The sequence below is a fragment of the Eucyclogobius newberryi genome, unplaced genomic scaffold (assembly GCF_026437365.1).
Source record: "Eucyclogobius newberryi isolate DKJ021-1_F unplaced genomic scaffold, fEucNew1.0.hap1 SCAF_7, whole genome shotgun sequence".
Lineage (NCBI taxonomy): Eukaryota > Metazoa > Chordata > Actinopteri > Gobiiformes > Gobiidae > Eucyclogobius > Eucyclogobius newberryi.
The window spans coordinates 35,352,289-35,365,748 of NW_027316389.1; the positions used below are offsets into that span (position 1 = coordinate 35,352,289).

The 13,460-nt window shown below is 43.8% G+C and overlaps 1 protein-coding gene across 1 annotated transcript in view; it reads right to left on the minus strand.

Annotated features, from left to right (window-relative positions):
- Window positions 1-13,460, minus strand: part of vwf (von Willebrand factor) — a 100,591-nt gene that overhangs the window by 16,965 nt on the left and 70,166 nt on the right. The window contains exons 40-43 of the mRNA XM_072434453.1: window positions 13,279-13,381; window positions 13,110-13,181; window positions 12,917-13,021; window positions 11,230-11,435 (exon numbers count right to left, since the gene is read on the minus strand). Coding sequence (XP_072290554.1) covers window positions 11,230-11,435; window positions 12,917-13,021; window positions 13,110-13,181; window positions 13,279-13,381 — 486 coding nt within the window. The remainder of the gene's footprint in view (window positions 1-11,229; window positions 11,436-12,916; window positions 13,022-13,109; window positions 13,182-13,278; window positions 13,382-13,460) is intronic.

The following is a 13,460-nucleotide window of genomic DNA, read 5'->3' on the forward strand; positions in this document are numbered from 1 at the left end:
CTGTATTGCACATGGTTAAGTCAGTATTGCACATGAATATGATGGTATTGCACATGATTAAGTCAGTCAAGTATTGCACATGTTCAGGGCTAGCAGTGTTTGTTATAAAGTCTGACAGCAGCAGGAAGGAAAGACCTGCGAAACCTTTCCTTCACACAGCGAGGGTGGATCAGTGTCTCACTGAAGCTACTCTCCAGAGTGGACATAGTGTCCTGCAGGGGGTGGCACTCATGGTCAAGCATAGATGTGAATCTAGCCAGGACCCTTCTGTCCCCCACCTCCTGCACCGAGTCCAGAGCACAGCCCAGGACGGAGCTGGACTTCCTAATGACTTTGTCCAGCTTCTTCCTCTTCCTCTCTGTGATGCTGCTGCGCCAACAGACCACACTTACAGGAGCTGATGCCACCACAGAGTCGTAGAAGGTCTTCAGGAGTGGCCCTGTCACTCCAAAAGACCTGAGTGAGGAAGGTAAGGCAAGGCAAGGCAAGTTTATTTGTAGAGCACATTTCATACACAAGGCAATTCAAAGTGCTTCACACAGCAGGAAAAATGCATTCAAATCACAAAGAAATTACAGAAACCGAAATACAATAAAATTAACTAAATTAAAAATTATCAATCCAACTGATTGTCTAAACTAATAAAATCACAAACAAAAGAGAAGAGTGCAAAGAAAAAATCCTTTCAGTCATATGCACAGCTAAACAAACTGTTTTTAGCTTAGATTTGAACATTGTCAGAGTAGAAGCCTGTCTCACATCTTCAGGAAGACTGTTCCAGATTTTAGCTGCAAAAAACTGAAACGCAGATTCCCCATGTTTTGTCCTGACTCTGGGCACCAGCAGGAGGCCGGTCCCTGAGGTCTTCAGAGTCCGAGATGGTTCATATGGCACTAACATATCCAAGATGTACTTTGGTTCTAGGCCATGGAGAGACTTGTACACAAGCAGAGCTGCTTTAAAGTCTATTCTCTGAGCCACAGGGAGCCAGTGCAGAGACCTGAGAACAGGACTAATGTGATGGTACTTCCTGGTTCTAGTCAGGACCCGAGCAGCAGCGTTCTGGATGTACTGCAGCTGTTTTACAGCTCGTTTGGAGAGGCCAGTGAGCGGCCGTTACAGTAGTCTAATCTACTGGAGACAAACGCATGGATAAGTCTCTCTAAATCTGGTTTTGACACTATATTTTTGATTTTGGCAATGTTTTTTAGATGGTAAAAAGCTGCTGATGTTATTGATTTGACGTGGCTATTAAAGTTCAAGTCTGAGTCCATTATTACCCCCAGATTTCTAATTTGGTGTGTAGGTTTTAGAGCGAGACTCTGGAGGTGACCGCTAACACTTTCTCTTTGTTTCTGTGGGACAAAGATGATGATTTCAGTCTTGTCTGAGTTCAGCTGGAGAAAGCTGTTTTGCATCCACACACTGATCTGTTGGATGCAGTGACAGAGTGAATCTACTGGTCCATAGTCACCTGCCGACAGTGAAACATAGATCTGAGTGTCGTCTGCATAATTGTGATAGGACACATTTTCACTGCGTATCAACTGACCTAACGGCAGCATGTAGAGGTTGAACAGAAGGGGACCCAGGACTGACCCTTGGGGCACTCCACAGGTCAGGATCATGTGGTCTGAGACACAGCTACCAATTTCAACAAAGTACTTCCTGTCTTCCAGATAGGACCTTAACCAGTTTAGGGCAGTGCCAGTGATGCCCACCCAGTCCTCTAGTCTCTGTAAGAGGATCCCATGATCGACAGTGTCAAAAGCAGCACTCAGATCTAACAAAATTAAGACTGAGGCTTTGCCCGTGTCAGTGTTCAGGCGGATGTCATTTGTCACCTTGACAAGAGCAGTCTCAGTGCTGTGATGAGGTCTAAAACCTGACTGAAAAACATCAAATGAGTTGTTTATTAAGAGGAAATCTGTGAGCTGTTGGTAAACAACCTTTTCAAGGACTTTGCCCCAAAATGGCAGATTAGAGATGGGCCGGTAATTACTCAGTACTGCGGCATCAAGACTGCTCTTCTTTAGGAGAGGCTTTATGACCGCAGTTTTCAAAGACATTGGGAACGTTCCAGATTGAAGCGACATGTTGACTATGTGAGTGAATGGTGCTCACAAACTGTTCAGCACAGACTTTAGAAATCTGGTGGGTAACACATCGAGGCACCATGCAGATGAACTCAGACTGGTGATGATCTGTTGATGATGGACAGTTTTGTCAGTTACTGGTGCAAAGTGAGTTAGCTCTAAGTGTCTTGGTGGTTTTAGGGTAATTTTTTGCATTGTGGGATTTATAGCATTTTTAATGCCCTGAACTTTGTCATTAAAGAATAATGCAAACTCATTACATTTGAAAGTGGAAATGAGTTCTAACGGCAGCTGAGCTGGAGGGTTTGTTAATCTGTTTACTGTGGCAAACAGGACACGCGAGTTGTTACTGCAGCTTCCAATTATTTCAGAAAAATATATTTCCCTAGTTCTACATAAGATTAGGTTGTACATGTTCAGCTTCTCTTTGTAAATCTCTTTTTGAACCTGGAGCTTTGACTTGCGCCATTTCCGTTCGGCCCTGCAGCACTCCCTTTTCTGTGCCCTGACCGAATCATCATTTCTCCACGGCGCCTTCTGCTTATTTTTAACCATTTTAGCCTTCATAGGGGCGATGGTGTCCAGAACATTCAAAACACTAGATGTAACAGAGTTCAACAAATCATTCACATTAGAACATGATAGAAAAAGCTTCAGTTGTAGTCAACATGTAGTAGAACATGAGACATTTTCAAAGTTTATCATTTCCATAAACAGTGCACCTGTGCCATCACTTATGCGTCTCCTCTGAACAAATGCAGGACCAACCGGTGGTTTGGGAGAAACAGACAGATCAAAGAAGACACAGAAATTATCAGACAGAGCAACATCGATCACATTAACGTTTGAAATATTTAACCCTTTGTAATTATGAGATCTAGAGTGTGTCCTTTGCTGTGGGTGGGGCCTCTCACATGCTGAGTAAGACTGAAGGTTTCAAGGACAGCATCAAGCTCTTTAGCGTTTCTGTCACAAAAATTATCAACATGCACATTGAAATCACCTGTAATCACCAAACCATCAAAGTCTGTACATACGACTGAAAGCATCTCAGTAAAATCATCAATAAAACTTTGGCAGTGCTGGGTAGGCTTGTATAAAACAATGAAGAGAATGGATGGAGACCGTTTTAGCTCCATTTTAAAGGATACATACTCAAATGATGAAAACACCCCAAAAGACAACCTGCGGGTAATTATTTCATCTCTAAAGACAGCACAGACTGCACCCCCTTTTTTGTTTTCTCGTGTTTCAGATTCAAACTTAAAGTTGGGTGGAGCAGATTCTATCAGAACTACATTTCCTGTGTTTTTGTCAAGCCATGTTTCAGTTAAAAACATAAAATCAAGATTATAAGAAGAAATAAAATTATTAATTAAGAGAGATTTGTTACATAAGGATCTGACATTTAGCACAGCAAGTTTCAGACTAGTTTCAGTGAGACTGGGCTTTATCTTTTCACAGGGAATATGAATCACATTTCTCAGATTGGGCCTGACTCGCATTTTGTTTTTCCATCTGTGTGATGATGTGACTACAGAAATAGCACAAGGGGGGGCTCTTTTTACATAGGGCCCCGGGTTGGTTTGATTTTTAATATGACAATAAGTCCCGGCAACGCTGAGACCCAGTGCATCCTAACTATGGGAGATACCAGGTGAAAGGCGAGGTTGGATGGGTGGTGGGGGTTTTGTAGCCGAGGAGAGTGTGGGACCAGGTGAGAGGCGAGGGGGGATGGGTGGTGGGGCTTTTGTTGGTGTAGTTGGCTTGTGCAGGGAAGAGTTGATAAGTATTGACATAGCCCTTGCTATTTTGGGCGTGAGTGGAGCCATCTTAATGCCTGATTTGATCAGACTTTCAAAATGGCTGGGAAGGCCCATGGGTGAGAGTGGAGATGAGAAGGAGAATGATGAATCTTTAGTGGGAGTAGATGTTGCAGGGGGAACCCAGGGCTGGTGTGAAGGCAGGGGCGATGACAGGGATGTTGTTGGGCTTGACACAGATGGGTCCAAGGTCTTTGAAGATTGTTCCTTTGCTGGAGGCGGTGGAGGTGTATGTGGAGCAGCTGGAGCTGAATCCTTTGCTGGTGGTGGTGGAGCAGCTGCTGATGAATCCTTTGGTGGAGGCTGAGGTTGTGGTGCTTTTGATGTTGAAACATTGGCTCGGTCTCTGGCTGATGGAGCAGGAATTCTTCTCTCATTCCTCTTTTCTCTAACTATCTGCTCGGGACCCTGTCCAGGCCCAGTCCAATGCCTCAGAGCGTGGAGCAGGTTCTCTGTCAGCACCCTCACTTCACCTCTGCATAGGTGGGGGCCATTTCTCTTAAACAGGTCCTCTCGTTTCCAGAATAGATAGAAGTTCTCAATGTAGTGTAGTCCTCTCGGGGCACACTATTTGGACAGCCATGTGTTCAGCTGAAGAAGAAAAATGTCACGTCCCCAAAAATTTGGACGTGTTTGCTGCAGAGCTCCAAGCGACCACAAAAGAGAAAAGAAAATCTCCCCACTGAGGCACACACACACCTGCTTTTTATAATGAGGCCAAGTGGATTGGCCCAATACATGTAAAACAGTAACAAACATACAATATCATATCATTTGAAATACTGCACAGACAGTAACAATACAATCCCATTTCACACACAAAACTGGGTTGTATCTTAAATACCCCTTCTCGTTCTTGTCATTATTGACATCACCAGGACAGGGTTTAAAAACAGGAAATGGCTGGGCGGACCTCTCCTTTCCTTTCCAGGCACCACATGGACTATATAAGTATGAAAGCAAATCGACAGAAAACTGCTTTTAACAAATTAACCAAAAATAAAAATTACACTAATAATGATTGAGTGGTCTTTAATGAATTGAATACATTAATTTAATTAATGAACTGTAAGAACTAATAAAACTAACACAAACATGACCCGGAGTATGTGTGTGCAGCTTACCAGTAGTTTATTGAATCAATGAAAAGAAAGTTATAAAGGTGTGTGTAATAAACTTAAGGCATGAGTGGAGTGTAATGCCAACTATGATATACAGTGAGGAAAGTAAATATTTGAACACCCTGCGATTTTGAGAGAACATATCGTGATTTTAATGAAATTGATATGGCAATAGTTAAAGAAGTTATTACAAGCATATCAAAGCCTCTCGTGTTTTTCTACAATCTTTCATTTCAAACCGGCACAGTTCCAGACTCAATGAACATTGCTAAAGCTATCCCACCGCACAAGAGTGGGAACAAACGCCAAACAGCAATTTTCAATGACACTAGAAACTACTTTTTCTCATAAGATTGGAGAGATTCATAAAAAAACACAACCTTATCACCGAACACAAGCGCCATCTTGGATGATGGCGCCTGTGTTCGGCCACGCCACTGCTCGACTCCTGTTATGCCGCTTATTTGTGACGATCGTTACATTGTATGCAGTTTTATCAGCCCAGACATTAGTCTGTTGTGTGTCTGCTGTGCGGGTTTATGACCGTGGCGCACTTTTCCGCATCAAAGCGACGATGGAGTCGCTTTTCGACACATGGGACAGGTACAAACAAGCCTTTCCGCCACCGCTTGTTTGTCCACCCAACTCACCTGACGTTTTGCTGCTGTCCCGAGGCCCAGGGAAAAGGAGGAAGCAGAGGAGACGAGGCACAAGGTCTGGTGTGCAAGTCAAGCGCAGACGAGCCTTGTGTTCGGAGCACACGAGCCTGGGCTTTGGGAGACGTGCTCGGTGTTTGCGCCTGGTCCCGCTCCTCCATGTTTGCGGCTGTTCGCCGTCGCCGTCTTCGCCGCCTGCCCGTGTCATCGCGGCTGCTTTCCCGCTGCCTGCACGGGCCATCGCGGCTGCTTTCCCGGAGCCTGCCCGTGTCATCGCGGCTGCTTTCCCGCCGCCTGCACGGGCCATCGCGGCTGCTTTCCCGGAGCCTGCCCGTGTCATCGCGGCTGCTTTCCCGCTGCCTGCACGGGCCATCGCGGCTGCTTTCCCGCTGCCTGCCCGTGTCATCGCGGCTGCTTTCCCGCTGCCTGCACGGGCCATCGCGGCTGCTTTCCCGCTGCCTGCACGGGCCATCGCGGCTGCTTTCCCGGAGCCTGCACGGGTCATTGCGGCTGCTTTCCCGGAGCCTGCACGGGTCATTGCGGCTGCTTTCCCGGAGCCTGTCTGTGTCATCGCGGCTGCTTTCCCGGAGCCTGCCCGTGTCATCGCGGCTGCTTTCCCGCTGCCTGCACGGGCCATCGCGGCTGCTTTCCCGGAGCCTGCACGGGTCATTGCGGCTGTTTTCCCGGAGCCTGTCTGTGTCATCGCGGCTGTTTTCCCGCTGCCTGCACGGGCCATCGGGGCCGCACCGGTCCTGGAGCCTGCGCGGGATGTGGCGGCTGTTTTCCTGGAGCCCGCGCGCCGCTGGAATTATGAGCGCTGGGGTCCACCGTCCGCTTCCTTGTTTTCGTCGGCTTACCGGCGAAACAGATGGCGAATCACGTGACCGTAACGCGTGCCTTCGACAGGTCCCGCTGCGCTCAGCTGAACCGATGGACGTGACGTCATCCACGGTCCGGCTCGGCTTGTTGAATGCACGTTCAATTGCCAACAAAACGTTTTCTTTGAATGAACTTTTTACAAGACAAAACATTGATTTCATGTGTCTTACGGAGACATGGCAGAGAGAGGGTGAGTTTATTCATCTAAATGAACTCTGCCCACCTGGCTGCTCCGTTTCTGCGATGCCTCGCCCTGGTCGACGTGGAGGAGGTCTGGCAGTTGTGTCCCAGGACCGTTACATGTGTAAAGTCATCGTGTTCTGTTTTGCATTAATGTTGTGTTTTTAGTTTAAAAGTGCATATTTGATCTATGCTTTAATTTCATTGCATTTGTTTTCTGATGCCGCCATCTAGTGGACACTTTAAATGTCGCAGGTAGAGCACATGTTTAAAACAAAACTTTATTTAACCGGAAGTAACAGCGAGCCATGAAGGCACCAGGCACGGCCGCACGCAGTTTTGGCTGCTTTTGGAGATCGCAGATTTCTTTATTTTGAGGTTGCATTGCCGGTATGTAATGTTGTACGCGTGCACAACAGCTGCATTTATGTTATTTTCTATAAGCCAGTGTCCAGTATTGAATTTGACTGTTCCATCTCTGCAATATGTTAATTACACGCTAACCACGTAGCCATCAATATTGCGTCATCTAGTCTACTTTGTATACATATATGTGGATTTGTTTATTATTTATATGTATTGTAATGGACATGTTTTGATTTTAAATATGTCTATTTTCAGTTTCACCTTTTCAAATATCATTAAACCTGCTAAAAGACAACGTGTCTGCAGAGTCTTTGATGTGAGAGAGGAGTTAAACCGGCTAAACAGCACACATCGACTCACACACTTTCACTTCCTTTGAATCACAGATGATTAAGGTTGGTTCTTCAAGTCCTTTTTACTGTGTTTTAGTCTACCGGCCCCCTGGTCCTGCTGCTGTCTTTTTAAAGGACTTTAGTGACTATTTATCTTCTATTATAAAGCTGGAAAATGTTTTAATTCTTGGGGATTTTAACATTTGGGTCGATGGCTCATCATGCCCTGCAAAGGATCTTTTAACCTTGACCGAAACATTTAACTTTGAGCAGCATGTCTCAGGTCCCACTCACCAAAAGGGACACACTTTAGACCTGGTGTTTTCACTTGGCCTGAGTGTTGTAACCTCTGTGTGGAGGATGTTCATATGAGCGATCATAGCTATGTTTTATTTGAATTGAACTTTTCTCCTGAGCCTGTGCCTCAAACATCAGGTCTCAGAGGCGCATTATCACTGCAAATACAGCCGTCCAATTTTCTGCTGTATTTGATCCTCATTTGTTTATGAATTGTCTTGATGTGGACAGTTTAATTCCTCTAACAGCCAATGTTTATCCATTTTAGATCAGGTGGCACCTGTAAAATCCACTGTCATCACAGAAAAAAGCTTGTCCTTGGATAAATGAAGATATCCTAAACCTAAAGAGACTATGTCGGAAAACTGAGCGTCTGTGGAAAACCTCTAGTCTTGAGGTCCATAGGTTACACCTCAGAGATATTGTGTAATCTTACAATGAAATGATGGAAAGTTCCAGATCTGATTACTTCCGCCAGCTAATAACATCCAACAAGAAAAACCCCAAAGTGTTGTTTGACACTATAAATTCTATTGTTTGTCCTTCAGCTGCAGTGACTCCTGTTACCTGCAAAGCTGACAGCAATGAATTCCTCAGGTTCTTTATCGATAAGATCAAGATGATCAAAGACCAAATCCCACTCCCATTGTCTGATAAACCTGTTTCTGTGGAGCCTGTTTCCCAAAACTGGTCTTCTTTTAAGCCTGTCACTCTAGAAGACATCTCAGCTCTGGTGACCAAGATGAAACCCTCCTCTTGTACATCAGATGCCCTTCCCTGCAGGCTCTTCCTCAAAGTGTTTGATGTTATTGGCCCCTGGGTTAGCAAAATGGTAAATCTCTCTCTTTCTACCGGTGTGTTTCCTGGTCCATTTAAACATGCCATAGTAGAGCCTTTGCTGAAAAAAACGTGGACCCGACAGACCCGAAAAGTTTCAGACCCATATCAAAGCTCCCGTTTATGTCCAAGATCCTAGAGAAGGTGGTCTCTGAACAATTGTCAGATTTCCTTGATCAGTCAAACATTCACGACTCTTTTCAATCTGGTTTCCGCAAACATCATTCTACGGAAACCGCATTGTTGAAAGTGTCCAGTGACATTATGATGTCTGCTGATTCTGGAAAATGCACTGTTTTAGTTCTGTTGGATCTGTCTGCAGCCTTTGACACTGTCGACCATCATATCCTGTTAAACAGATTGAGGGACCTGATTGGACTATCGGGGTCAGTTCTTCATTGGTTTTCCTCATATTTATCCGGTCGGAGCTTTAGTGTTGCTGCAAACCAAATAATGTCCGACTCAGCTGATCTGCTGTGTGGAGTTCCTCAGGGCTCCGTCTTGGGTCCCGTCCTATTTCTGCTTTATATAATCCCCCTGGGAATGATCATTAAAGAGTTTAGTGATGTGTCCTACCACCTGTTCGCTGACGATATTCAGCTATATTGCTCTTTTAAACCTTCTGAGATCCAGAAGCTGAACTCCTTGGTCAGTTGTTTAGTGCAAATAAAACAATGGCTGAGTCAAAACTCCTTGCAGCTAAATGCTGACAAAACAGAAACTCTGATTATTGCCCCTGATGATGCCATTCCAGGGATAAACAAGTACTTGGGTGTTTTAGGCCAGACTGCTAAACCAAGTCTTAGAAACTTGGGTGTTGTCTTTGACAAAGACATGTCTTTAGAGCACCACTCCAAGCTATTGACGAGGAACTGTTTCTTTCAGTTGAGGAAAATCTCTAAGCTCAGGAAAATGGTGTCTCAAAATGACCTGGAAGTTATAATTCATGCATTTGTGTCTTCACGTTTAGACTATTGTAATAGCTTGTTTTCCTGTCTTAACAAGAAGGAACTCTCTCGTCTGCAGCTGGTCCAGAACTCTGCAGCGAGGATCTTAACCCGCACAAATAGAAGGGCCCACATTTCACTCATTCTCAAAGCCCTTCACTGGCTGCCGGTCTCCTACCGGATACAGTTTAAAATTCTTGTTTTAACTTTTAGAGCTTTAAATGGTCAGGTCCCATCGTACATCAGCGATCTGATTAAACCGTACACTCCCTCTCGCTCACTAAGGTCCTTGGATCAGAAACTGTTGTTGGTTCCTCGCACCCGTTTTCGGACCAGAGGAGACAGATCCTTCCAGGCTGTTGCCCCCAGACTCTGGAACGATCTTCCGTTCTCCCTACGGTCACTGGACTCAGTTACTGCTTTTAAGGGTCAGCTTAAAACCTTTTTATTTAGTCAAGCCTTTTAAATGCACTTGTTTTACGGACTGATTTTACTGTATATTGTTGTATATGTATTGTTCACTGTAAGTTTTTTGTGTTTTTATTGTTTTATTCTGTGTTTTGTGAAGCACTTTGTGACCTCTGTCTGTGAAAGGTGCTATATAAATAAAATTTACTTACTTACTTACTTACTGATGATCAATGTGGGTTTAAAACAAATAGATCAACAACCTTAGCCATAACTGAAGCAATTGTAGAAATCAGAAAATCCATTGGCAATAAAAAATATTCTTTCGTCATATTCATAGCTCTTAAAAAACGTTCAACACCATCAATCACAAAATACTAATAGATACATTGGAGTGGTATGGGATCGGGGGTGGTGGCTAGATTGGGTTGAAAGCTATTTGAGTAACCGTAAACCACATAAATATAGGTGATCTGTTTCTGACAACCTAAATATTACTTGGAGTTCCCCAGGGGTCAGTATTGGGGCCAATGACTTGACTAAAGTCTCCACATTGTTAAAATTAATGTTGTTGGCTGATGACATAAATATTTTCTGTGTGCAAAAGTGCAAATAGTAAGAGCCGAAATGCACACACTAAAATGTTGGTTTGATCACAACAAATTATCACTCAATCTAAATTAAACCAAATATATGCAAGCCAATAACTGTATAATTATCACAAAACCAAACATTTTAATCAATGGGACAATTATAGAAAAGGTTGACAAGATTAAATGTCTTGGTGTATTAATTGATAAACTAAGCAGGAAGCCAAATTCAATAATAAATAGAGCCAAGTATAGACTTGATTGCAAACCACTTCTCATTTTATACTATGCTTTAGTTTTACCACATCTATTGTACTGTATCGTGGTATGGGGTAATAACTATAGCAGTGCAAGAAAGCAACTTGACAATCTCCAAAAAAGGGCAACACGAATCACCAATAATGCCGGGTACAGAGACCATACCAATCCACTCCTTTAGCAAGGCAAATGGAGTCTGTGGGGTAAGCTGGTTGAGACATCCATGATCCACAACCAACCCACAGAAGAGAGAATGATGACAGCTAAGGCAAGGAAAAGGGATGACTATATTTTGCCTCTCTTGGAAGTTGCCTGCTAGTTTTGCCTCTCAACCTCAACTCATCTCTGGGTACGTTTTACCCAGAGATGAGTTTTGATTCTCTTACAAACTGTACACTTCCTTCTTGCAGATTTTAAACAGCGTTTTATGTGGACTCACCTTGTCTGGCTTGCAGCTGGTGATGGCGCAACCGCAGTCGTTTGTGGAGGTAGACGTGATGAAGCCGAGAGGACACGAGCTTGTGGAGTTCTGACAGTTACACACGCACTCAAATGCATCACAGCATTTGGTCTTTTTGATTGATGGCTGTCGGTGTGATGGACAAGTGGGAAGGGGCTGGAGGTCGCACTGCTCCTTTTTACACACTTAGAATGGGAAACATACAGGCAATATGTTACAAACTGTTGTGTGTGTTGTGCTTTGTGTGTGTTTGTCATGTCCTGATAACAATATTCAGACAATATTATGTCAATCCAACAGAAATGTGTTAACACGTGTCTTTAAACCTATAAGTATAGGCTCGATCATCAGACAAATGTGAAATCTTTGTAAAATGTTAGTATCCGCGCTGCAGACTCTATTTCCCATGTGCCCCTTGTGTTTGTCATGTGCTCCCATGGTTGTTTCTGTGTCTCCGCCCCTCACCTGCTGTCTGTTACTTCCTGGATTTCCCAGTCACCTCCCACCACACCTGCTGTCAGTCTTCTCATTACCTTAGTTAGTTTCTCCTGCCACTTGTTTGTTTCCCACCAATCACCTGCTTCTCTGTGTGTTTTTAAGTTCTGTCTTCCCTTTGTTCTGTGTCTGTTCGTCACTTGTACTCCTGCCCTGCCCTGCGCCTGCCTTGTTTATCTGTCTACCTGAGCAAGTTTGTACCTTTCAGTTCTGGCTGTTTGGATATTTTGTGTTTTTGGAGCTTTTGTGCCTACCTTTGGATTTTGAACTTTTTGTTAAATAAATTCTTATTTGCCTTATACGGGCTGCTTTTGGGTTTTTGCCTCCGGGATCATAACAGTAAAATGAATCACAAAAGTGCAGTCATATCCCTATACAGTATTCCCTAATTTTTAAATCTTACATCATAACTTTCCCCACCCTTTTTTTTAATTAGCTTTGTGTCCATCAAATGTGCATGTACCAAGAAGACACCCTGTCCCCATTGCTGTTCTGCATAGGTCTAAACCCTCTTAGCCAAATAATCAACAAGACTGGCTGTGGACATTGACTCCGGAACCAGAAGCCACGATCATTCACCTCCTCTACATAGATGACATCAAGCTGTATGCTAAGAACGAGCGAGACATCCACTCACTGATCCCCACTACCACAATCTACAGCACTGACATCGGGATGTAATTGGGGCTGAGAAGTGTGCTTCACTGTAAAAACGGTGGACTTCTTACTACTGGGTGACACTGGAATTGTATTGTGGATTTTTTTCAGATTCTGAAGCGAATATCTGTGTTTGTAGCTCATGAATTTCTTGATATTTCCAACAAGATTCACAAGAGTTTGTTTCCCTTCTTCTACCGGACATGTCGCTGGCTATGTTGTTAAAACTGTAAAAATGTTCTTAAAATCCTTGGTTTACTTAAAGTCATCATTCAACATTTATGGAAGACAAAAACGGATTAAAAAGTAAAATAACAAAGGAAGGAGCTGGAGGAAGCAAGGAAAGTGTCTGCACTCTTCGGTAGCAGGAAGCCAAGCGCAGTGCTAGGAACAGCAAAAGATACTGCGCATAACCCCAAAGCTCCCTGGCCTCTGGTAGAGGACACAAGCTTAGAAAAAGGGACGAGTCCACCCACAGAGGGTGAAATATATATGAGTAAAACAAATTGCTTACCACATTCATGCACAGGCTGACATTCCCCGGGGTTTTTCAAAACTAAGGTTTGACCGTCTTCACAGTGAGGCACTTCAGGCATGGAGCAATTTATAAGATCACAAACTACAAAAAAACATGACTTTCATTAGATTCAGCAGTGAAAGAAATCTGAAAGGAAGGAATAGTTTACAGTAAGTAAGTTTAGCCTCACCGCACTCAAATTCAGGACAGCACATTGACTCTCGCTTTTCTCTCAAAACCTCACAGGGACCACATACAGGAGCTACAAACATACATAATTATAAAGAAAACTATGCATACAAAATAATAATATTTGATTTTCCAAAAGAATAGAGTAGTAAAGAAGTGTAAATGTGTGCCTTTGGCGTTATTGCAGGGCTGGGCTGTGCAGTTGATGCGCTGATGGTCCAAACACATACAAATCAGGCAGGGATTCTCATCTGGGACCCAAGACTGCATGTACTGAGGAAGAAAGAGATTTAAAAATGTAAAATGGAGCCTGTTGGTTTTCTGTGTGTAGGCCTGCTACAGGTGTAACGAT